The sequence below is a fragment of the Mesoplodon mirus genome, assembly GCF_964341445.2.
Source record: "Mesoplodon mirus genome assembly, contig: HAP1_SCAFFOLD_477, whole genome shotgun sequence".
Classification (NCBI taxonomy): Eukaryota; Metazoa; Chordata; class Mammalia; order Artiodactyla; family Ziphiidae; genus Mesoplodon; species Mesoplodon mirus.
In genome coordinates, this window is record NW_028295506.1 from 351,548 (window position 1) to 378,145 (window position 26,598).

Sequence of the window (26,598 nt, forward strand, 5' to 3'; positions counted from 1 at the left end):
TTTCCTTCTCATTCTAAAAGATTTTTTGCTAATTATTTTCTCTTTTCATCCAAACTCCTTGAGAGTAGCCTATTCCCACTGTCCTCACAAGCCCCACCTGGCCCCCACAGGCAGCCCTACACCCTCAGTTTATTGCCATCTGGCTTTTTGTCCACTTCACTGAACTGCTCTAAGGTCACTGGGGACCTAACTGCCCAAATCCAATGGACACTCACATTCTCTGAAGGATGACACTGTCATCTACTTCCTCCTTCTTGAAACTCTATCACCTCTCTCCTTCCCAGAGTTCTTTCTCTGCTTATTACTTAAACGTTGTCAGTACTCACAATTCTCTGAAATCTCATCCATTTTCATGATTTTAATGACTGCTGATATGTGCTGAGGACATTCAAATTTTTATCTTTCCATGTCTTCACGTGCATGTCCAGTTATCTACCAGTTTGTCTTCTGAATTCTACAGGTGCTTTAAAATTCTACATGTCCAGAACTAAAGTCTTTTCCCCACTTCAGTTCTTTATCCCCTATTTCCAAACTCAATGATACCACCACCCAACCTTAGTCACACAGATGGGGGTTGAGCCTCCGCCTCCTACTTCTTCCTTACTTCCCAAGGTCAAGTCTTGCTGGTAATTTCCTAAACACAATTAGAACTTATTTCCTCCCTTCATCTATACCTTATTTCAGACCCCTTTCTTCTTGCTATTACCTGGTCTAGAAGTTACGAAATTGCTGTGTGGTGGAACCAGTTGTTAGACATTCTATTAAAAAAGGACTCTAGGGTCAAATAGCTTTGAGGATGGCTGTGTACCATACGCCTGCTGTGACGATCCAGAATGAACATTAGCCTACAGCAGCCCCGAGAATCTGTACAGTAAATAAACCTGGTTAACTTTCCTTAAGCCAGGTTCTCCCTTCTGCCGGCCTATAAACCTTTCAGTAGGGACAGGAGAGGAGGGGGCAGCGTGAAAATCCCACTTGAAAATATAAAGCACTGCTCCTCAGAAGAGTGGGGAATAATTATCCCCAGGCTTCTTCAGATTCCTCACCCATACTGACGTCAGTGGTCTAAAATGCCACCTGAACTTGTCCTTTCCATTCTTAGCTATTTTCTGAGGAAACCAGCTCCACGCACATGGATGGTTAAGACCTGCTCTCCTCCTCCTCGCTGCCTCCTTTAGGGGCACTTGCCGCTGCCTGGGGACACTGCACGGATCCTCCAGAGCCTGCGCCTGTGGCTCTGTAACACACCCCTCGCACACTCACGGCTCTGGACTTCCGCTGTCCACTCTGCCTTGAGTATCCTTGCCCTTCACCGGCTGACTCACCAGTTTCTCACGAGTCCTTTAAGACTTAGCTTAGGGACTGCCTCTTTCGATGACTTTTCTTTGCCTCACAGCTCCCCCTCTTCTTCCACAAACACTGACTAAACGCCCTGAATATGCCCGTCACAGCATGTCACGTGCAGGATGAGACATCTGCTGTGCGTGTTCCCCTCTCACTCCACTGCTAAAGGGCCAACACTACATCTTGCTCATTGTTTCACTCCTCTAACACTCAACCCATGACTAATGAACTAACTAGTACTGTGGTAGCCCTCTTAGTAACAATCAGGCAGGACCTTCTACAGGAAATCTGACACTCCGGCTTTTCTCTGATCTCACCTTTCACTCTGATTGAACTAAAGACTTATCCGGACATGTTTTACCAGGGAGACATAATTTAATCCAGAGACGTGTCATCACATACTCTTACATACTCTGCCATTTAAAAATTCTGCTCACGATGGGGGAAGGAGACAGCTGTGCTTTCTGACAGCCCCACTGTTTTTGCACTTCCAGTGGTCACTGGCTTCTCTCTCAGTGCCTTCCTTAAAGCCTTCTTAACAAGGAAACAGGATAACAAAGTAATTAAGAGCCTGGTTACAGCCTATGTGTGAACAGAAACATAACCAAGGACATAGAGAATAGACTGGCGGTTGCCAAGGAGGAGGGTGTGGGAGAGGTTTGGATTGGGAGTTTGGGATTAGCAGATGCAAACTGGTGTATATACAGGATGGATAAACAAAAAGTTCCTACATGGGACTTCCCTGGTGGTGCAGTGGTTAAGAATACGCCTGCCAATGCAGGGGACATGGGTTCAAGCCCTGGTCCGGGAAGATCCCACATGCCAGAGAGCAACTAAGCAGGATGTCACAACTACTGAAGTCCAGGCACCTAGAGATCATGCTCTGCAACAGGATAAGCCACCACAATGAGAAGCATGTGCACCTCAACTAGAGGAAGCCCGCGTGCAGCAACAAAGGCCAAACACAGCCAAAAATACATACATACATACATACATACATTTATTTTTAAAAAGTGCATGTATTTAAAAAAAAACCCAAAAAGGTCCTACTGTAGAGCACAGGGAACTATATTCTATATCCTGTGATAAACCGTAATGGAAAAGAATATGGAAAAGAATGTACATAAATGTGTAACTGAGTCACTTTCCTGTACAGCAGTAATTAACACAACACTGTAATTCAAGTGTATGTCAATAAAAAATAAAATTTAAAAAAATTGCCAGAAAAATAGTCACATAAGGGGAACTTCCCTGGCGGTCCAGTGGTTAAGACTCTGCCTTCCAATGGAGGGGGTGAGGGTTCAATCCCTGGTCGGGGAGCTAAGATCCCACATGCCTTGAGGCCAAAAAAACAAAATATAAAAGAGAAGCAATACTGTAACAAATGCAATAAACACTTTAAAAATGGTTGACATCAGAAAAAAATCTTTAAAGAAAAAATTCACATAAATCAGAAACAAATGAAAGATAATAAAGTCCATACATTAAAAAAAAAAAAAAAGAGCATGGGTTCGGGTCACATTGCAACTTCCCACTTACTTATAGCTGTGTAATTCTGGGCAACTCACATAATGTCTCCTCAGACTGTTCATCTATAAAATGGGGATGGTAAGAGTTCCCTACCTCAGAGCGTTGCTGTAATCCATAAACACGGTTAAGTGCCTTGGTAAATGTTTGAGGCTCTCTGGTTATTATGAATTAAAATATGTCAATGGCTTCTGGCCGTGTGATTTATAACAGTTTGATGTTTAACCAAATGGTAAAACTATTCCATTTATTATTCCCATCTCTTTTTAACCCTTAGCCTGCTTTGTTGTTTATATTTTCTCCCACCACAGAGTGCTAGTTCCAGGAGAGTAAAGGCTTTAGTTTGTTCACTGCTGAAAGCAACAGCACCCAGAAAAGTACTGTACATATGAAGCCCTCAGTAAACACTAGCTGAATGAATGGTGCAAAGTGTTACAAGGAAAAGTACACCAAAACTTTCATTATAATAAAAAAGTATAGATAAAAAAATCTTTCTCTAATGGCTTCCAGTCAAGTAACTGAAAACACCATATGCTATAATAAAAACATAAGTAATTTATTAAAAGTTGAAGGCAAAAACATAATTTTAAAAGATTTAGACCTATGTTGGGCGTGATAGAGTATGGATGCTTTCTTGAAATTCACAATCAGATCCAAGAGTATCACTTTCTGACTGTTCTAGTAGACTGAGTTTACTTTTAGTTGTCTTTGATGAAACAGGCACTATTCTACTCTCTTTCTTAACAGAAATGTGTTTTTTCAAAGACTCACTTTTAATTGGTTTATTAACCAAAGAATTATTTTGCCCAATTCCTTTGCTTTTCTGCTTTACAGGTGAGTCAGAGCAGGAATGCAGGTCCTTCCCAGGTTGTTTCTTAGCAGAGTATTTTTTGGTATATTCACCTGCTTTGCTCATTTTCTCTGAAGAAGACCTGCTATTTCTAGATAATTCCTCTTCTTTTCTTTGACTTCCAGTTCCAGAAATGACGTCTGCTGAAGGAGAACATGTTCTAGCAATGAAATCTTCAAAAGACTCCTGCCGCTGCTCTGTGACTGGGACCCCCAGGTTGTCTTTGGAAGTTTCTAAGGGCTCCTGAGTAGACGCTGGGACACGGAAGGAGTTGAGAGGCAAAGGAATCCTACCATCACCTGTAATTTTCGGAAAGTGGACGGGAAGACAAAAGACAAGACAAAAATTCAGTGATGAACAAAGCCAACCATTAAAAAGTAGAGTTCAAAACTTCAATGTTACTCTGTAATCTTATTATTAACACAGTCAATTGATTAATCAGAAGATTTCAGAGCCAGTTTTTTTTGTAATTATATCTTGCCAAGTGATTCTCAGCTTAACCTAGCTATATCCAAGGCTATGTCCGCTACGTTTTCAGACTTTGGTGATTGGGGTAGTTATTACCCATTTCCTTTCCCTCACTAAAAATAAAACCCTATTCTGTAAGATAATTAATTTCTTTTCTATCCTCCAGGCACATGTAAACCGTATACAGTTTGTGACCAGACTGTGTTCTCAAGCTGTCAGTTCCCAAGGCCACTCTGAGATTGGTTGATGGGGGCTCCAAGTAAGGCTAGAGGAAAAGCTGACAGGTTTTCCCCTCCCATTCCCATAACCAGGTGATTCACTCTAATATGTTACCTATTAGCTATGTCTGGATTACTTATTTTAAAAATTATATCAGTATGTGTACCTTCATTAGTGTTCCTTCATTGTAAGCTGACTGCATACAAATAGAAACCTAGATAAAATATGAACAGAATAGACACTTATACAATTTAAAATCTGGAATATTTTCTCTAATGTCTTCTTTCTTCATTAAGGATAGTTTGCTTTAACTCATAAATTTTCTAAAGAACTTCCAGGCTCCTTATTTACAAAAGTACAGTATCATGAAATGGGCACACATTTACTAATCTCAGATTTGGGAAGGATTCCAGAGTCTTCTAGCTCCCGAGCATGTGAACTATTAGAGACTGATCATTATTGTTTTCTCCCTGACTTGGTCATTTCCTTTTTGCTAATCACTCTTAGAATCATTAAGTGCTGTTCTGTCCATTTACTTGGAGATTTTGCATTTGTTATGGGGCACCCTGTTTTGATTCTGATTTTCCTTCTTCAAGTGCCTTCTTTTCTTCTTTAGGTGGACTACTAACAGTAGAATTCATCTGGGGACGACCTAGTAAATGAAAATCTGACTGATCTATACCAGCAATTGTGGCCAACTGCCCAAGCCTAGACGAGAGGAGGAAAGGAGAAAAGACAAAGGTTATTATAATCACAGAAGAGCAGTTTAGATTTCCCCAGACCTACAATCATGAAATACTTCTAAAATCTTTTTTTTTTTTTTTTGCGGTACGCGGGCCTCTCACTCCTGTGGCCTCTCCCGTTGCGGAGCACAGGCTCAGCGGCCATGGCTCACGGGCCCAGCCGCTCCGCGCCATGCGGGATCCTCCCAGACCGGGGCACGAACCCGTATCCCCTGCATCAGCAGGCGGACTCTCAACCACTCCGCCACCAGGGAAGCCCTACTTCTAAAATCTTAAAAGCCAACATCCTACTCCAGACTACAAGCCTCTCTCTCCCCCAAATCCTCAGCCCTTTCCAGCTTCATCCTCTAGGAGACATCCCACTGTCTCACTAGCAGCTTCAATATGTACCACGCACGCTGTGCACTGCCTGTCACACCTCCATTCCCACACTTCTTCACCACCTTTCCTCCAGTTTCCAAGAATGTGTGCGTTCCTTCCTTCCCAACACCAACACCAATTCATTCACTGACAGAACACCGCTCCATCAACGATCAATCTCCACTTCCCTCTTTCAGCAAAATTGCTCCCGGCTGAGAACCACTGACCTATATCTCCCCTGCAGATTAATAATCATTTTTATGTCTAAGGCAAAGATAACTTTAATTCAAACTTATCAAACAAGCAAAATAAGTGAAAGACAGGAAAATTCTTATGCATTCCCGCATATTTTCAATGAAAACTGCCTTTAATTTACTCTTTACAAAACAACTATACCTACTAATTACTCTGTCTACAGGTTACTCTTTTATAATGGGCTCCCCACTCTACCAAAGCAGGCTTCCCTATTTGCATTTCTTAAAAAATTTAATTCCTCATTTTAAAACGTCAACTATATTACCTATAATAACACTAAATTTGGCTAAATATAGCCACGTAAGTGATGAAAATTGCTCCAGTTCCTCAGCAAACTACCATTATAGTCGCAAAGAGAAGAATGCCATGAAGAGAAATGAACTAACCCAGCATCTTTAAGGAGAACCAGGAAAGCATGGAACTTCTGAAAAGAATTCTCAGTGCTGCCCAAAACACCTTCATCATCCAGGATCATGCTTGTCAATGAGTGGGCATGAAGGGCTTCAGACAAAGAGAAAGTTGTGTTTCTTAACTGGGCATTTTCATGTTCCAGCTATACAAGAAGACTGAAAACGTCTGACATGATTTTTTCTCATTGTCATCAAAAGTAGTCTTGCCTTGGGCTTCCCTGGTGGCGCAGTGGTTGCGAGTCCGCCTGCCGATGCAGGGGACACGGGTTCATGCCCCGGTCCGGGAAGATCCCACATGCTGCGTAGCGGCTGGGCCCGTGAGCCATGGCCGCTGAGCCTGTGCGTCCGGAGCCTGTGCTCCGCAACGGGAGAGGCCACAACAGTGAGAGGCTCACATACCGCAAAAAAACCCCCCAAAAAACAAAAAACAAACAAACAAAAAGTAGTCTTGCCTAGTTTCAAGGAACAAAACTAAAACACTCAAAATGTAATTAATTTATAATTAATGTAACCCTCCGCCAGTAAAGACAGAGACCATATCACATAATAACCAAAACCCACAGGCACCCAACAAAGTTTCCTATATAACACTTAGGTGGTATATAAATAAACCAGTTACCGTTTTATTAATGATCTTTCACAAAAGATCACATTTCTAACTGGTTCAATTCATAATGGAGCCTCATTCCACATTAGAAAATTACCTGCTTTAAGTTTCCCTTAAATTAGAAAGTGAATTATAGAATCTGATTTGAACAAAACATATTACAACTCTGCTGAATGTTAAGAATTAACTTTAGTGAGCAAAATATCTAATGCTTACGTTTAAAAGTCCTAAACTGTACCCAACCCAATTTATTAACTGTCGGATCACCACTGTTTTCTTTGGCTTCTGGAAAATATTCACCCCGTGCACTCCTCCCCTTCCGCTCATCATCTATGCACTTAAAACCCCCTGTAAGCTCAGCTCTCGTATTTCTCAGAAAGGCCGTTAATGTTCATGATGCCCCTTTCGCCTTACATGAGCAGGTGCTCAACATTTATTGAGTGAGTGTCTGCCAATCCAATGGATGCACTTTCAAAAATTCCTCCCTACACTCACCCTGTGATAAATTATATTTAGATAGAACTTTTTAGATTATGCCCTGCTTTCATGCACATTACCTAATGTAATTCTCATAGTATATATTTTTATCTTTCATTGCATTCTTAGAAGTTTTCTGATATCTTAAATTTATTTAAATGATTCACTTTCCTAATTCACTGCCAGGAGAGTCTCATCATGTCTTTTATGTTACTGTATATACAATATATGCACAGAAAGTGCCTTCTTGAATCAAAGAATCATGAACAGGAAATAAGCTAATGTCATATAAAAGCACACACACACACACATATACACAAAACCAGATTTTCACATCTTTAAAAACATGCTTTCTGGAATATAGATCATATGATCACTAAATACCAGTAAATGCAAAAGTCCATATGATACAACCAATTTGCAACATATTACAGTTTTAAAGCTTACAAAATATGTGCATATGGCTTAAAATCAAATCAAAATAAAACCAAAACACTCTCAAAAGCAGATGAAACGTGTTTACCTCACTGACTCGTCTATCAGCCTTCAGTCTTATTACTCTTTCCTCCTTTAACTGCTTTAGGCACTCCTCCAGGGTTTCCTAAGCAAACAGTCAATATTATAAGTAATTCATAGTATAATATCCAAAAGCCTTTCCAGCTATTGGTCTCATCAGGGTTTAGGGGCAGAGCCAGAAGCGAACTCAGGTTTTAGTCTGCTACTGGTAATATCACACCATGCCAGTGAAATGAATGATCAAAATCTATCAAATTGGCAAAGATTTATTTAAATTCCACTCTTTCCAACATAAATCTGTGGCAGCCCACCATAAAAGGCATATGCATATAACATAGTAAGTCAGAAATAAGAAGTTACGACCAAGAAAGAAAAATTCTATTTTTATTTGTGGGTCTCTTTATAGCAGGAAGTCCTATTAACGAACCTGCTTAGCATACCTGAATTGCATAATTGCAGATTCAAAAGCATGTTTTAAAAAAGTAATCACTTTTAAAGCAATTTACAGTCAAGCACTGTTCCTGGAGTTCCCTGGGTATTAAATAATCGAATCATCAAAACCCTAAGAGGGGGCTTCCCTACTGGCACAGTGGTTAAGAATCTGCCTGCCAGTGCAGGGGACACGGGTTCGAGCCCTAGTCCAGGAAGAACCCACATGCCGCAGAGCAACTAAGCCTGTGCGTCACGACTACTGAGCCTACGCTCTAGAACCCACGTGCCACAACTACTGAAGCCTGCGCGCCTAGAGCCTGTGCTCCGCAATAAGAGAAGCCACCGCACCGCAACGAAGAGTAGCCCCCCGCTCGACGCAACTGGAGAAAGCCCGCGAGCAGCAACGAAGACCCAATGCAGCCAAAAATAAATTTATAAAACAAAAAACCCTACGAGGAAAGAACGATCACTAACTCCATGTTATTTTACAGATGAGGGACACAGAGGCAGAGAAGTCGAGTAAGCAGAGCAGCACAGCCAAGGTCACACCACGAAGTAGCAGAGCCACACGGTGGACTCAGGAAGCTGGCTGCCATTCCTGCTCACGGAGGTGGTAGTCTTCCCTTCACCAAGGTCACTGAAATAAAACGAACACTGATAAACTATCTTAGGAGTTTTAGGAACGAAGACACTTCGGTCCTTGAAGTGGGGACACTGCTTGCAATAGGCAGAATTCTGACAGAGCCCCCAAGATTACCACTTACTGAAGTACACAAACCTTCCACTTATCCAATCAAACTCTAAATGTAGGTGCTGTAGTGAAGGGATTTTGCACATGGAATTAAGGTTCAAAATCAGTTGATCTTTTAAGATAGGGAGATTATTTTAGGTGGATGTGGCCTACTCAGGCACCCCATGAAAAGGACCTGAACTCTTCCTGAATTGAAGTACAAAAGGGACAAGAGGGAGACTCTCCATTGCTGGCTCTGAAGAAGTCCAATGCTGCGGCAGGGAAGGCAAGCGAGAGGCCTCTAGGAGCTGAAACTCTCCCCCGACTGACAGCCAGCAAGGAAATGGGGACCTCTGTCCTGCAACTGCAGAATCTGAATTATGCCAACAAGCCGAAGAAGCCTGTAGGCATTCTTTCCCAGAGCCTCTGGACGCTAACACAGCCAGACTGACATCTTGATTTCAGCTCTGTGGCCCACACAAACTATGGTGAACATCCAACGTTTGGGGCTCAATATCTTACACTTAAATTTCACGTGCTTTAACACTCTCAGGAGGGAACCCACATGTTCCCGTGTGTATCTGAGCAGGAAGCCCAGTCACGCTGTGCCTGGACTTCTGACCTACAGAACTCTGAGCTAGTCAAATAGGTATTGTTTTCAGTCAGTAAGAGTGTAGTAAAAGAATTAATATTCTAGTCAACCTCCAGGTTCGTGAACAAAATAAATGATTGCCATTGTTTTAAGCCACTGTTTTGGGGTGGTTTCTTATGCAGTGATAAACAATCATAATACCTATACTTATGAAAACAGTAAGGTATATTTATACATGTTAACTGCTTTGAACAATCACTTAAAGAATGAGGAACTCTATTACCTGCCATCATTGGGAGAGGAGCTGGTGTCACTTTCTGGAGAGTAGCTTTTGGTACCTAACAACAATCCTACATCAGGAGTTTACCCTAAGGAAATCAAAGATGTGGGCAAAGATTTATCTACCAACATGATGTCATAAGATTGTTTATAACCAAACCCTAGAAGAAAGCTAAGAGCCTCCGAATTGGGACTGGTTTAAATAAAAACAGCTCATCGTCTGAAGGAATGCGCTATGAAGCCACTAAGAATGACAAGAGGTCTCAACCAGAGTTCATGAATGGGCTTCAGGAGTGCTACATTCAAAATATATCTGTGCGTTTTTCCTGGGAGATGATGCATAAGCTTAATCAAATTCTCTGATGTAGAAGAGTAGTTAGTGACATGGCAAAATATTTCGGATACTTTTTTAAGACAAAAGAGCAGATTAGGTGTGTGTACATGCAGAGGTGGCTTTTATTTCCTTCAAGAAGTTGTTCATTGTTTTCAAACATTTGCTCAATGAACATATATTTTTATATTCAGAACATGTTTAAAAAATTGAGAGTCTAAGAACTTCAAATTCTTTAATGTTTCATTACTAAAGCCAGTCAAGTTTTCAATGGGGAAAAGGGGGAAAAATTGCAAAATTCCTCTACTTTTAATATAATGGTTTAATCAATCTTCTAAAACTGATTTCAAAGAAATTCTAAACAAATAAACAAAAAAACAAAAACCCTCAGCACGGTCAGAGGAAAGTAGACTAAAATTCCTGACTGGTTCTAAATAGCACATCAAAGTGCAATTACATGAAACAGTTTCTCCCTCTAATGGAGGGAATTAGAACACAGTGTTAAATTTTTGTGAAAAAGTGTACCCTCCTCCTACAAAGTATTCAGAATTCATGTCCCTTACATGGAAATATGGAACCAAAAAAGTTAGAAAGTAAAATTGCTTGATATTCTATTACTTAAGTAAGACTAATGATAAGGCTTTGGAAGAATTTTCCTTCCTGCCGTCTGCTCTCCCTTCCTCCCTTCTGTACACCGGCTAGGGTGATTTTTCTGGGACAAAGCTCCCATCATATTGGATATCAAATTTTATGTTCAACTTTTCTCCATTTAACATTGAAATCAATCATTTCTCATATAATAAGGGGATTCATAACCTTGATTTTTTTGTGTGGGCTACAAAATATTCCACTGAGTGGGTTTACTGGTTAACCATTTTACACATTTAAATTCTTTCCAACTTTTCAATATTATCAGACAAAATAACCGTTTTTATGCATGAAGGCTTTTTTCCATATTGAGAATAACATTCTTACAATAAATCCATAAAAATGAGTTTGAGATCAAAGCAAATGAACATTTTTAAGGCTCTGAGGTACCTATCTCCAGACTTCTTTCCAAAAGATTTCTGAGATTTTACACTGCCATCAGCGATGTATCACTTGGTATATAACCTCTACTATAACTGTTGGCTTACTTCCTCACTTAGAGTGCAAGTTATTTGAAGATAGGGGGTGTATTTTATTAAGTGTTTATCCCCAGCACCTGTGCCTAGCACAACGTAGACGGTCAATAAATAATTGCTTAATAAGGAAAATCCCTGCCACACACGTACATATAAGATGTACGTGTGTGAAAGACAGACTGTGTGTTTTTCTCTAACTGGATAGATGAAAACTTGTCATCTTCTTTAATGTGCAATTTTTTTGCTTATAATTAGTAATTAAATTTCTCTTTTAGATTATATTGTAAATATTCAGATTCTCTGAGGCAAATGGGCCTGGCACTACCCATTAGCTATATAACCTTGGACAAGTTCTATAACTCTAGGCCTCAACTTCCTCATCTATAAGATGGAGATAAGCTCCCATATTACAGAGCTCTTGTGAGAATTACATGAGTTAAAACACATATAAAATTAGAAGAGTGCTTGGTACATAGAATATGTGCAATTAATGCTGAATGAATGAACATGCGGATGCAAACAGTAGTGAAGGGCTTAAAATGAAACGGTCTCATCCCACTCCCACATCCAGCACTCAAGAAGCGACCGATTCTTTACGCAGTTTTTAATTGTAAAATACGATATGTGTACTGAGAAGTGCACAGAACAAAACTGTCAATGTGACAAATAAAAAGAGAATACTTACATAAGCACTACTCGAATCTGAAAGTATTGATACTTGTCAGCATCGCAAAAACCCCCCATATCCTTTTCTCATCACAAGCTCCTTCCCTCTTCCCGGTTAAACACCAACCTCACTTCTTGACAGTCATTTCCTTTAACCTGCATGCATCCCTAACAAAAGAGTTTAGTTGTGTCAACACCTAACTTTATGTACAGGATCATAGTATATGAAGTCTTTTCTATCTTATTTCTTTCTCTCAACATTGGTTTAAAAAATTCATCCACATTGCTGCCTGTAGCTCTAGTTCATTCAACTTTATTGCTGGATAGTTTTCCCACTGTACAAATACACATCATTTATTTAATTTTTGACTCTTAAGGACATTTGGTTTGTTTTCAGTTTGTGCTAATGCAAATCATGGACAGGAGTCCTGCTGTACCGGTTATTCTGGTGCATTTACACAGGGCAGGGGTGAGGGCTGCTGGCTCACAGGCTATTTATATACCTTCAGTTGATGGAGAGTGCTAAATGCTTTCCAAAGTAGTTGTGTCGATTTATACTCCAGTGTAAGCAGGGTAGAAGATTCCCATAGTACTCCAGGTCTACAATACCTGATGCTACCAGACTTCTTATTTATGTATTTGTCCATCTCATCGGCATGTAGTTTCCTTGGTTTTGACTCACTTGTCTCTTGTTACTTAATGAAGTTGTACGCTTTTCTGTGTTTACTGGCTGTTTGGATTTCCTTTTTTATGAGGTTTAGGTCAAATATTGTTATTTTTTATTATTTTATTATTATTATTTACTTTTGGCTGTATTGGGTCTTCGTTGCTGCGTGCAGGTTTTCTCTAGTTGCGGCGAGTGGGGGTACTCTTCATTGCAGTGGCTTCTCTTGTTATGAAGCACAGGATCTAGGCGTGCAGGCTTCAGTAGTTGTGGCACGTGGACTCAGTAGTTGTGGTCGCAGGCTCTAGAGCACAGGCTCTGTAGTTGTGGCGCACGGGCTTCGCTGCTCCGCGGCATGTGGGATCTTCCCGGACCAGGGCTTGAACCCGTGTCCCCTGCCTTGGCAAGCAGTTTCTTAACCACTGCGCCATCAGGGAGGTCCAACTATTGTTATTTTGAATTCTTCTCCATTTCCAAGTAATACTCTTCCATGATTATTTTCTCACTAAATTGGAGGCATTATCTGTTCAGTTTCTAACTTACTAATAAGTAAGGGTTTAGTTCCTTTACACTCTTTCCTATGTCCACACTGCTCAGTAAAGTTATGTCATCATGAGTTATTCCACTGCTCATGATCTCTTTGACTTGTAGTGATATACTTAAAAACCTACATTGTTGATCAACTAGAAACTCTCTCAACGTCACGCTTTGTAAAATGAGGACATTCATACCATCTTCTCTTTTTTCTACCTCCTGTCTACCTTCCAAACCTAGCTTTTACGTTGTCAAAGTTGAAATTTATATTCTGTTCTATGTGCAGTTAAGTCTTCTGTTATTTGAGAGTCAGTACGGAGTAAGGTTTAAGAGAACAGGCAGACAGCCTAAACTCAAAGCCTCGATCCAACCTTAAATTAGGTACAGCCTGGGCAAGCTCCTTCCCTGTCTTAGCTTCCTGTTCTCAAAAATGGGAATGATATTAGCACCAACCTCATAAGGCTATTCAGAGGATTAAATGACTTAATATATGCAAAAGCACTTAGAGTCTAATATATACTAAGTACATACTAGTATCCAATACATTTCAGTACATACCAAGTTAATACTAATACATACTAAGTATAGTTTACGTTAGTTATTTGTGATTACATGCAAGTTGACAATAAAAGCTGCAAACCAAGACAGCATTGCCATTATTACAATGAAATTAATATTGCCCACCCCAGATGTACTGTGTCTCTGTGTATAGACTACACCTCGTTCCATACCGTGCCAGTGTCACTGCCCTTGTGCAGGGTGACCACATACCCCAAGCCGCCTTGGGCTGTTCCAGTTTATACCTGTTGTCCTGATGTTACAGCATTAGAGCGCCTCCTTACACTACTGAAGTGTAAGGAGTTTGGACAAGTTCTGGTTTGGACAACAAACTAGATAGGTGGTCATTACCCCTGTGTGTCACTGAGAAGGGGGACATCTATAGTGTCAAGTTTAAGTGGATTCTTCCCTTCCTCACCAATAGTAGGTTAAAAATCAACCATAGTTTAGTTGGCTTCAGGTTTATGTCCGTATAGCCCTTTCTCCTCTGGAGTTCAAGTTCCTTCTCCTCTTCCTCTCCCTCCTCCCTTCCAACAGTGCCTAACACCTAGTAAGTACAATATGCCTCAAGGTGCTTCTAAGCTCTCAATCACACAATCAATAGAAGCCTCTCCACTCTAGACTAGCTGCAATCTGCACTGAATCCCCTATTACCTTTCTTCTTGGTTTATTGCCTCATTTTGCTGGATTATTTCTATAAATAGCTTAAGGTGTAGTACAAGAGGTCAATTTTTCAAATTTCTTTGGGTACAAAATATCTTCTTCAGCCTCCACTTATGACTCATAGTTTGGCTGGATACAAACCCCTAGGGTGAAAATTATGTGCCTGAAAAACTTTGGAGGTATCTTTCTAATGCCTTCCAGGATCCATGGTGCTGATGACAAGTATGATAAAGTCAGATTTTAACCTTTTTATTAGGTGACCAGTAGTTTTCTCTCTGGAATGGATGTATCCTCTCAGTATTTTATTCTATTTTAATTTATTTTTTCAGTATTTTAAAGTTTCACAATGAAGGGTGCCTATGTATGAGGCTATTCTTGCTCGTCTTGCATAACTATTTTCAATCTGAGGCCTGATGTCTACTTTCAGCTGTGCGGAATTTTGTTGCCCTTTGACAGCTTCCCTCCATTTTTTTTCTGGGTCTGGACTTTCTAATAGTAACATGCGGGATCTCCCAGATGCAGGCTCTCTAACATATTTCTATCACATTTTCCATTGTGTCTTTCTTTTTTATATACTGAGAAATTTTTTAAATTCCTACTGAATTTATTTCAGCAACCATATTTTCATTTCCAGGAGACCTCTCTTGCTTTCTGACCATTCTCCTTTTCATTAATACCCTAGTCTTATTTTATAGTTGCTAGCTCTTTTTAAACCTCTCTCAGGATACTAATTAGGGTTTTTTCTTAAATTATTCTGTTCCCTAATTTGTCCCTGGTCCTACTAGGATATGTTTGCACTCTTTCCCCCTCTCTCATGTTGTAAGCTTTACTCAACTAACAGGCAAATGACAGTTATTTTCTATTTAAGAATGAGTGCAGAAAGCTCCCTGAAGTCAACGATTGATTGGCTTCTTATGCAGGAAGAAGTGGGGAGTAACTGTAACAGGATCTCCCCCAAACACAATTTTCTAGGGTATAAAAACTCACACAAGCTGCCCCAGTTCTCGCCAGTTTAACTGTTTTCAAAATGAAATCATCTTATTTCAGGAGCGTGAGGGCAGGGCTGGGAGTCCACTCCTCCAAACACAACCCTTCAATGAGCTCCCCTATCTCAGTCACACTTTTAACTAACTCCACCCTCTCTCCTACATGCGCACCTGAGCATGGGGCTACTTTTTCAGGTGGGGTCAGAATCCTCCTCAGTTGCAGGTGGTCCCTGTGCATATTCTAGGTGATGCTTTTCCTCTGTCCTACTGCTTCGGTTTCACACTCTTCCACCTGTCTTCTGTCTTTGAAAACTATGTTGAAATCTCTTGATTGTTGTGGGCTTATATACTGAAACACTTTGATACCATCATTGTAGTGTCTTGTCAAAACAGAGAAGAGCTAAAAGGGTTCTCAGTGCATTCTGAATCTGCTATTCTGTGGTCCCAGTGTTTAAACTTCTTGGACTTCCCCAGTGTCTATTACTGCTTTTAGAAATACAATCTCGTGGTCTATTCGTGAAGGAAATGAATACACCACATCTAAAATAACAAGGAATGTGGGTTAGATGCTCTAGGGTCTTGTCATACTCTGCCATTTACTAATAAACCACTTACATTCTACAAATTGTAGGTGCTCATTTATAAAACGAAAGGGAGTAACTCTACATGAACTATAGATTTCTCCTACTCTAACATTTCATAATTTTCTAAGTTCTTTTCTTAAAATTTCTCTATATTATCATTAATTTTAATTAAAAAATAAAAATCTAACTTTCTCTTTTGAAAATCAAAGAGTAATTCCCGTAGTCCTACAATAATGGGATAATTAGTTCTGAAACCTGTCAAGTGTCATGTTTCATATGAAGAGAAAGTCATATTAAATAATTTTAAAAAATTAAACATGGACTTTGTAGCACAAAGACAAGGTCCCCCCAAATGGTGTTCCTTTATTTACTAGAAATGTTCAGCTCTGCATTAAAGTTGAAATAAAATAAATATACTAATTTTGAGGTGCAAAAATTTCTTATAAAAATCAATTTTTCCTTTCTGTCCATACAAACAAAAGTATGGAATGACATTAGAGGTCAGGTTTATTTGGTAATAGAATGTAGCTTCTTGATATTTTTGATTTTAGGAAAGGAGAATATCAACATCAAATCTTTTTTCAACTTTACTTTTATTTAAAATGAGGCCATATTTTCCTCTTATAAAAAGAGAGTTCAACTAGAACTGTCAATTTTCTCATCTTTAAACAAGATCACTGAATCAGCTGACTGTATTCATTCAGAACTCAATTTCCTTATCTTATGATCACTAAGGTTCTCCCTACATCTAATATACTAAGGTTCTAAGGAAAGGAAAATACATTACTAACGACATGTTTTGATTTTTATTTCTTAGAGTTCAAATGTCCACCATTCACCTTGGTCTAAGCTTAAGGAATCATTCAAGGGGATACAATGAAGATGGGAGGAGAAAACAGAACCCTCACACAAGCTGTGCAGTGTTGCAATCAGGCTTCCATTTGAAAAATAATCTTCTCTATAGCTTTAAAGTGATAACTTTGTACCTGCACTGCTTCTTGTTTCAAACGGATTTTCTCTGGCTCTTCCTGAACACGTTCTGAGGAATCATCAGCCTCTTCCACTTCTGAGGAGGAAGGACTCTCTACTGTCACAGTCACAGGAAATTCTGATGGACCTGAGTGTCTGAGGAAGAAGATAAGAAATCACAGAGTTGTTACACTAAAGTGCAAAGAAAGAAGACAAGATTGTATAAAAGATAACACAAGCCAGATACCAAGTATCCAAATATTAGAGGACATTTAACAAAAGTGATCTGAGGTATCATTCTTTATAAATGTCTCTCACTGCTCCTTAGTCTAAAACAGGCAATGACTAAGTAAAATTACAGGAACTTATTTTTGCTATGTTACTGTACAGACCTCTGTTGTACATGCTTAGGATTAGTAATGGGAATTGTCCATATTATTTTATTAAGTTTCTTTCACAGAAGCCAAGTGAAGACCCAAGGTAAACATTTTTTCTCAGATCAACTTTATACTGCAAATGAAAAATTTATTCTTCACCATCAGACAAAAACAGTCTGGATGAAAATGTAGTTTTTCAGAGGAAAATACATCAGTAAAGGGACTGATGAATAATCAGAAAGTCAACATATCTAAGCTGTGAATAACAGACATTAGAATTTTAAAAAATAAATCACATACACATACACAACTAAAACTGACCCATCAAAAATTTCATCTTCTCACCACCCTCAAGCCAAAACTAGGGCAACAGTAATACAATTCTCCCAGCAAGCTTCACTGCCAATGCAAAGTTGTTCAATAGGACATTTCCAAACATTTAAAACCTGACCTGGCCACAACCCCATAAAAGTCTACAGATCATAAAGAAGTGTGCTGGGATTATATAACCACGCAGAAGACAAGTCACTAGGACATCCTTTTGACAACAAGCAGCAAATCCTGCAGCAGAGGAAAACCCTAACAGGAGAACGAGGTGCACAGCCCTCTCTCCGGGAACGCAAGGCCAGGACTGGCACCCAAGACCCTCTTCTCTCAACCTCAGCAGTGGTGCCTTTCACAGAGCAACTATGCAGTCTCCCAAGACCACTGGGAAGGAGAATCTGATACTGACAGTATTAGCTTGCCATGAGGCCATAAGCGAGGGAATGTGTGTGGCCTTGGTGAGAGAGCAGAGGTTTGGGAGATGCTGCTTTATATTGGCTTTCAGATCAGGAATTTGTACATATAGCCCGCAAACAACGTTTCTTGAAAACGTGAACATTCTTGAGTATGACAGCTCCGTGTGAGGGGTCAGAAATGGCAGTCAAGTTCGCTCCACTGGGTAACAGCTGATTGCGGACTGGAAAACTGGCTTCCTTGTTTACAGACATAGCCACAAGGCTGCCCGTTGTGTGCCAAATCCACACAACTACACAGTTGCATTGGGAGAGCGACCAAACATGTTTTACATGGATTTATTTCAGAGAGGGAAATGCTTCTTGTAAGGCTCTGTCAGTTTAAAAAGCAAGAAGAATGACCATCCACCTTTCCCAACTCAAGCCCTATATATCATAAATATGATAGCTACACACCAGCAACTGATTACATACATCACGAGCTTTGATGAATGGAAAGCCCCTAAAAAGATATCAACAAAACGAAGTTAGATCTTCATGTAAATACATCACCAGTTAAACCCAGTTAATACAACTATTTAGTAGTATGAACAGTATCCATACAGAATTGTGTATAAAAGTAAATAAGCTCAAAACAAGGACCTGGAGGGCTCTGCTACGGAGAAAACAGAACAGAATTCAGCCGACTGGCTTGGTAATAACTCTCTGAACTGCTGAGAGGCCCCATCAGCTCCTATGCTCAGGATGGTTGAGATTTCAGTCTCACTTCTTTAAATGGTGATATTAATCGTTCTCTAATTTACCACCCTGTGTGACGAGGATGGACCTGCGATTAAGTGTCTCAGGAAGAAGATAGGAAACCACAGAGCTGTGAAACTCAAGTGCAAACACTGGGGATTCAACACTATAGTTTATGCAACAGCAATTCACATTACCATTTGCGAAAAAGTAGTCGGTTGTCCAGTGGGGATTAGAAACATCCATTTAACATGAGCAACTGAACAGATATTTTACACAGTAACTACTTCAAGTACTATTCAAAATCAATTCTCTTTGTTTTCTTAAGCAATTGTTAATCCCCAATTTCGTGATTACTACCAAGTAAGTCACCTGAAGATCATCTAGAGCCATCTATTTCACTTAGCAAGCCTAAAGCTATAATTCAACCATTTTATTTACTCTTCTGTGACAAAAATTACTATGAACAGCTATCCCCTGGATAAGAAATCAGGTAATGCTAGTTTGACTCACTAAATCTGATTTACTGAGTTAATAAGCTAGTTGATTTAGAATAGGTCTAATGCATATTTTTCATCCATTCTGCATTAAACTATTTCCCATGCCTAAAATGTCTTTTTTCCCATTCGTACGTATCCAAATTCCTACTTCTGTGCTGTAGGGCTTCGCTCAACTACACCTGTCTTTAATGAAACTTTTCTCACATGCACAATTGGTGATCATTTTAGTCTCCTCAAGACTCCCACGGAGTTACCTTTGTTGTGACACTTGAGAAACAACTTGAAACTCCCAATTACTTTTAATTTTTCTTCCTTAGAGGGCTCATTAGGCAGAAGCCATGTGTGAGTTACCTTTTTTCTTCTACACAAAGCACCAGAGACCACCCACATAATAGAAGTTCCAAAATAACTCTAAATGACTGAAAAAGACAGGGAATGCAAACAGGTTACCTGTTGCTTTTTGCACTTTCTGCAGGACACAATGACCGGAAACCAGACACTCCAGGTGGTAGCGGTTCAGGAGGGTAACATTCTTTACCAGCAGAGTGTTTCCCTCCATTACTTACAGGCTTCTTTGCGGCCAAGACTACATTTGACAAAGCATGAAAAGAAGGAATCAAGATGCACCAAAGGTCTACAGAGCAACTGTCACTCGTGCACACGTCGAAAGGAATCAAAAAGGCACTTGACAATGATGCCAAGCCCATTAAAAAGAGGATCGTTTTGTACAAAGGTTTTACATAAGCCAGCATTTTTAAAAAATATAAGTTCTCTACAGTAACAAGTTATTTTAACTAAAACAAAAGTACTGAGATGTGCAGAAATGCAAAAATAAAGTTTAAAAAAAAATCCCAAAGTATGATACATTTTATGTATCATGCAGAAACACTCAAGTTTCCTGAATCGTAGAACACCTTTGGCATTTCTGAATCTCAAGGACACAGAAACACAGATATACCCATGACTTCTGCCAAACAGAATCTTCAGAAGTAGACCAAAAGTTAAATTTAAGATGAATTTTTCTATGTAAAAACAATACAAGTTATAAGGCTGCAAGTTGCTGGGGGGTAGGTGAGTCAATTTTACCCTCCTATAAGCCTGTCAACCTTCACTGCTCCTTTGATTTCATATAGAAAACACACACAAAAACAAATGAAACCCACTGGATGAAAGAGTGAAATGTGGAGACTTACCCTATATTTCAGTAGTAAAGAGGCAAGTATCTTTATATGAAACATTTGGTTGCAAAAACTAGACCTACGTGTTAATATATTACTTAAAACAAGCCATATATTAAAATTCACATTTAAATATTTAATTTGAATTTACTGAAAACAAACATCATAGGTTAAAATGGTTATATTTATCCTTTAAAGCTACTATATTTTATGTTATTTTATTTATTTATTTTAATAGATCTTGATTGGAGTATAATTGCTTCACAATTCGGTGTTAGTTTCTGTTACACAACAAAGCGAATCAGCCATATGCATACACATGTCCCCATATCCCACCCTCTTGAGCCTCCCTCCCACCCTCCCTATCCCACCCCTCTAGGTCATCGCAAAGCACCAAGCTGATCTCCCTGTGCTATGCTGCTGCTTTCTACTATATTTTAGCAGCATTAGGATGCAGGGTAAAATGGAGTGTATGCGGTAATATAGGACAAATATTTCATAGAGTGTAGCTTATTGATAATCACCACACGATCCTGTGTGATTTACATGCCTCTTAAAAATATATAGGAGCTCAGTTCATTTTGTGCTATTTTATTGTTTTTTAACTTAATTGCCATCAAAAAAAATGTTTGTATGCATATGGTTTGTATGTGTATACCCTTCCTTTACTTTCAGAAACTAATGCAAATACATTTGTATTAAAATTTTTTTAAATTACACTTTTCTTGTTAGAAGATTAAAAAATTTCTAATAAAAGTTCCCATCTTTTATTAGGCATACATAAGTACAATATAAATGTGACACAATTCACACCATTATTTCACCCCTATACTCACCTGGATCTAGGTATATACCCAGATACTGATTTGGCTTACCTCTAAATAACCTCCGTTATTTGCTCCAAATAACGGAGGCAAATACAAAAAAAAAGCCCAAGAAATAAAATTACTCTTAAAAGAGCTCAATGAGCTTGTATACTTCAGTTACATTTCCACTTTGTTTAATCATGCTAACTAAAAAAAAATGTTTAACTGTTCTCATTCCATGATGCCCTATTATTCTGTACTAATTTTACAGAATCCCTAATATGTTTTACATATACATGTTTTATTTATATATATTTCCATTTCTAATATCATAGCAAAAGTCAATGTAGCTATTTTAAGAATGCTTTACATATGATATAAATTTTTAATAATAATATCTAATTAGTGTGATATCACAAATCTTAACTTCTTTGAATGTACTATTTGATTATTAAAATATCACTCTCTTGAAATAACAATTGGCAGACGATCATAAGCTTTTTTTTGACTTCATAAACACTCAACAACTTATTTAATACACTATTGTCCAAGCAAGTTGATTAATAGAGAATCAAAAACATACAACTTTAAGTAGGAAAAAAAAAGCTGTATTTATGAAGATGTTTACAATAGTTTATTTTAGGTTATTTCCAATTTTTCACCAATTTAAAAAATTGACCTACTCAATGAAACCTTGTGAATGCAATGTTAAAAAGTATTAACTATGAATCACAGAATTTAAATTTAGTATGAAAAGATAAGATGGCAAATTATATTGAAGCTATGTGGAATTATGTTTATAGACAGCAGGAAGAGAAAATAAAAATGTAAATATTGCTTGATAGGATAATGGGATTAGAGGTGGTCTTTTAAATTTTTCATTTTTATGCTAATACAATACCTTTATAAAACCCAAAAATCTTCAAACAACACATTTTTTAAAAATTGTGGTAAACTACACAAAAAAGAAAATTTATAATTTTAACCATTTTAAAGTGGACTGTTCGTTCAGTGATATGCAGTCAACAAATTTTTAAAACTTTCAGAGGGCACCTGAATAAAAGATGTGTTGTCCACTGGTGATTTTAATGTATCTGGTATATAACTAAAGTCACCACAAAACTCTTTCTGGGAAATTGGCAGATCATAAACATAAAAAATTTATTTTGCTTTTTATTAAACCTTATTATTTTGCTGTTTCAAAATTCAAATTTACTCACAAGAAAGAGTCAGTTTCATATATTAGATTTGGTTTCACAAATGCTGCTCCTGCTATTTATTCTTATCACCAAAAAAAAAAGACTATTTGTGACTAACGATAATATGTTACAGAAAATAAAAAGTTAAAAGGTTTTCAATCTGCATATCTGGGAACCTAAATTAAAGCATCACACAACATTTTCAAAAACAGAAAAGCCATTTGATTTGACTAAAATCTTAGTTTTAAGATGGCAGAAAGTACCTTGATAATTTTCTTTTAAGAAAGAAAGAAAACCAAGCCATTAAAGAGAAATTCTTCCGAGAGAACTGAAACATGTTATATACCTCTGACTTGGCACTCCTTCCATCCGGAGAACTTTTTTGGTAACTGTTTTCATCACAGAATGATCTAAAGTAAAATGAATTGAAATTAGAGTAATTATTTTCCAATGAGTGGCTATTTCCATTTAAAACCAAAAGCCAACTAATTATTGCTTTTCCCATAAATTTAAATATGAAATCTACATTATATAATTATACACTTATTTCCCCCTTTGTGTATTCTAATTTCTTCCTCAGAAACCTAAGATGCCATCTTGCAGACTGCCCACAGTGGCTACTATTTTGGCAGCAGCAAAGGTCAACTTTAAACATTTTGCTTCTAAAGTGGCTTTGGATACCTTTGGATACAAAGTACAGTCTGAGCACCGTCCAGACGCTTAGATACCTAAAGAGCATCTAAGATATCAAACCAGGGCATCCAAGATAACAAACCAAGTCCTGATATTCCCTCAAAAGCTGCTCCTCCCATCAGCCCCCTTCTTCTAAGTGATACTACCCATTTGCACACATAATCATCAACGACTTGTCTCCTTGTTACTATTTCCTTCATACCTCACATCTATCTGCAGGTCTTGATAGCTACACCCTCAAAACACAACCTGAATTCAACCACTTTTCACTTGCTGCAAACTTCCAACCTAACCTAGGCCATAAACATCTCTTATTTGGAGCACTGTGATAGTCTCCTAACTGGTCTCCCTGTTCCTCTTCTTTTTTTTTTTTTTTTTTTGCGGTACACGGGCCTCTCACTGTTGTGGCCTCTCCCGTTGCGGAGCACAGGCTCCGGACGCGCAGGCTCAGCGGCCATGGCTCACGGGCCCAGTCGCTCCGCGGCATGTGGGATCTTCCCGGACCGGGGCACGAACCCGCGTCCCCTGCATCGGCAGGCGGATTCTCAACCACTGCGCCACCAGGGAAGCCCCCTGTTCCTCTTCTTTATCCTGCCAAGTCCCTTCTCTATACCAGGCCACCTTATTCAGATACGATTTGGATCATGCCTTTTTCCAGTTCAAACCCCTCTACTCATTTAGAATAATCCACATCTTTACTCTGGCCTTCAAGACTTTACAAGAGCAGACCCCTGGCTAGCTCCTTGACCTCATGTCATACCACACTCTTCTTCACTCGGTACTCTGCCCAGATTGGCCTCCTTGCTTTTCCTTAAATACTCCACCCACCTACATGCCTACATACTCATTGCCTCCTTGTCCTGGAATGTGCTTACTCCAGATCTTCCATAGCTTGCTCCTCTCTTCATTCAGGTCTCCGTTCAAATGCCACTTCTCCAGTGAAGCTGTCCCCTAACAAACCTATCCAATGGAGTCCTACCTGCTCTCCCTCACTCTCCTTACATTAAGATATTTTTGCACTTCCTACTCTCTAAAATTATATTACTTATCTGTTTACTCATTTCTATCTGATCTCCTTCACTAGAATGTAAGCTCCATGAGGGCAAGACTTTTGTCTGTCTGGTTCACTGCTTTATCCCTAGTCCCTAAACCCGTAACTGGCACACAGAAGATATTTAAAAAATTACTTGTGAATCTGACAAATGAATAAAGTACTCCTGGCAAGAATTCAGAGGTTGCACAGGAAAGAAATAATGCTCTTGGTGGAAGCAGACTTAGTATCTAGGTTCACCTCTATTCAGAGTAGAGATAAGAAAAATTTACAAGTATAATTCACTTTAATTAGTACATTATCTGCTAAAAACATAAGGGAAGTGCAACACTAGAAAAGTACAGTTGAAGCTTGAACAACATGGGTTTGAACCTCGCGGGTCCACTGACACACGCACATTTTTCAATACATATGTACTATCATCCTACATGATCCAAGGTTGGTTGAATCCACAGATGTGGAACCACTGACTATAAACTTATACCCAGATCTTCAACTGTGTAGGGGTCGACACCCCTAAGCCCACGTTGTTCAAGGGCCAACTGTATATGAAGAGGAAAGTTAAACACATTAAGTTTTAAAAAACTGTCAATACCTGAACAAATTCTTTTTGTTTTGCTATGTGTTTATCAATTTAAAAAAAGTGACCACATACCAACAAGCAGATTTTTTCTTATATCCAGAACGAGCAGAGTTCTGTTGGTTTCAAGGGCCTTTAGTAAAGCCTTTTTGCTCCTTCACTGGTGAGGCCGCACTGCTGCAGGTCAAGTGCTTTCGATGAAAGACAAAAGGTCACTTGCTAACTCTACAGATTTAACATATAGACAACTCTCATTTTCTCACGTGTGGAAGAGTCCTGCACAAGACAAGTCATGGCAGGTTTGTAATTTTGGGTATGGAAAAAAACAGAAACATATACGCACACACATAATGCATAATCCAACTTAAAAACCTCTTCTTGGATGTGCAATGATAACCCTGGCTTTAGTACCAATAAATCATACAACGTATTTTACAATTACAGAACTGAAGAATAACTGTATAGAACCTATGAGCAAAAAGCATCACAAAATGAATCTCAGTTCATAATTAGCAAGGGCGGCAGGGGCATGTAAACCTCACAAGCAAAACCTGGTGGAGCTCAGAAATGCACTGCATTCTTTTGATCATGATCTTCAGCTCTAAATCACACTTGAAACTAGTTCAAAGGGGAAAACAAAATAGAAGAAAGGTAATAACTGTTAGTTTTAGAGGAAAAAAAGACAAGTCTAAGAGGATACAAATAATAAAAACTTTAAACAATGTGTGAATAGAGAATACATACTAAAAACCTATCATGAAAGTATGATGGTCAAGAACCCTCGCAGTAAAAGGTCAGACAAAAACCAGAAAAACTGATCATGAATTCTAGTAGTTCTGGGGCTGAACAACCTACTCATTTAAACCAAAGGGATCATCACTAAAGCACAGGTATTAAAAAATATTACATGAAAGGAAACTATCATGAGTCTTTTTTTTAAGTGTTGTGTGGACCATCACATTAAAATAACTGGAGTCTTTCAACACCCCCATGACACATAGAAATAGCAAGTCAGACATACGGATCTGACAGGATATGATACAACCCTTACAAACTCTCACTACAGAAGAATGGACACAGGGTATAATTAACCAAATAGCCAAATTAATACAAACAGCCAGTAAACCTCACCAGTAAATCAAATGAATACAAAATAAAACAAAATGTGGTTATTCTCCTATCAGATGAAGCCAAGATTCTGTAAGAAAAGCCTTTAAATAATGTCTATACACTTTGGATCCAACAACTCTCTTTCTAAGAATTTAACCAAAAGAAATAGTCAGAGATATAGGTAAGGATATATATCAGAGTACTATTTGTAACTGAAAAACTGGACAAAGCTTATATACAAGAATGGATGAGCTATGTGCACTCTGGCATATTCATATAATGGAATACTGAACAATCACAAAAAATGATGTAGGAGATGCAAATTTACTGACTTGCTAAAATGCTCATACTAAATTAATTGAAAAAAGTTATAAAATTTGGAGTAATCCCACTTGCATAGAAAATGGAGAGGTACTCATTTTTGTAGTTTTACATTTTTTTACAAGTGCTACAGGCCAGTGTTTGTGAGAGGCAGGCTTCACATCTACTGTTGGGGTGGACTACAAATTGGCATAGCCTTTCTGGGTGGTAATTTGGCCATGTGTATCAAATGTCTTAAAAATATGTCGCACTTAGTCATTCCACTTGTAGTACCTTATTCTACAGAAGTAATCCCGATGGACACAGAGATGTATATACAACGTATTCACATTGTTTCTGACAGGGAAAAGCAAACTGTCTAAATAGAATTGCAAAGAATTGATTAAACTATGGGACATCAATACGACACAATGCTACATG

The 26,598-nt window shown here is 38.7% G+C and overlaps 1 protein-coding gene and 1 long non-coding RNA gene across 2 annotated transcripts; both read right to left on the reverse strand.

Annotated features, from left to right (window-relative positions):
- Window positions 1-3,458: 3,458 nt before the first annotated feature.
- LOC309797389 (centrosomal protein of 78 kDa-like) lies at window positions 3,459-6,241 on the reverse strand (the record flags this gene model as incomplete). Its single annotated transcript, XM_082645953.1, has 3 exons — window positions 3,459-4,020; window positions 4,974-5,116; window positions 6,153-6,241. 3 exons carry the CDS (start codon window positions 6,239-6,241, stop codon window positions 3,473-3,475), a joined length of 780 nt encoding a protein of 259 aa, XP_082502079.1. The 3' UTR covers window positions 3,459-3,472.
- Window positions 6,242-16,496: 10,255 nt separating this feature from the next.
- On the reverse strand, window positions 16,497-19,832 carry LOC309797394. Its single transcript, XR_014292630.1, has 3 exons — window positions 19,691-19,832; window positions 16,906-17,044; window positions 16,497-16,581 (listed from the first exon to the last, which is right to left on the reverse strand). It is a non-coding gene; the product is annotated as an uncharacterized lncRNA (long non-coding RNA).
- Between the last annotated feature and the right edge of the window lie 6,766 nt (window positions 19,833-26,598).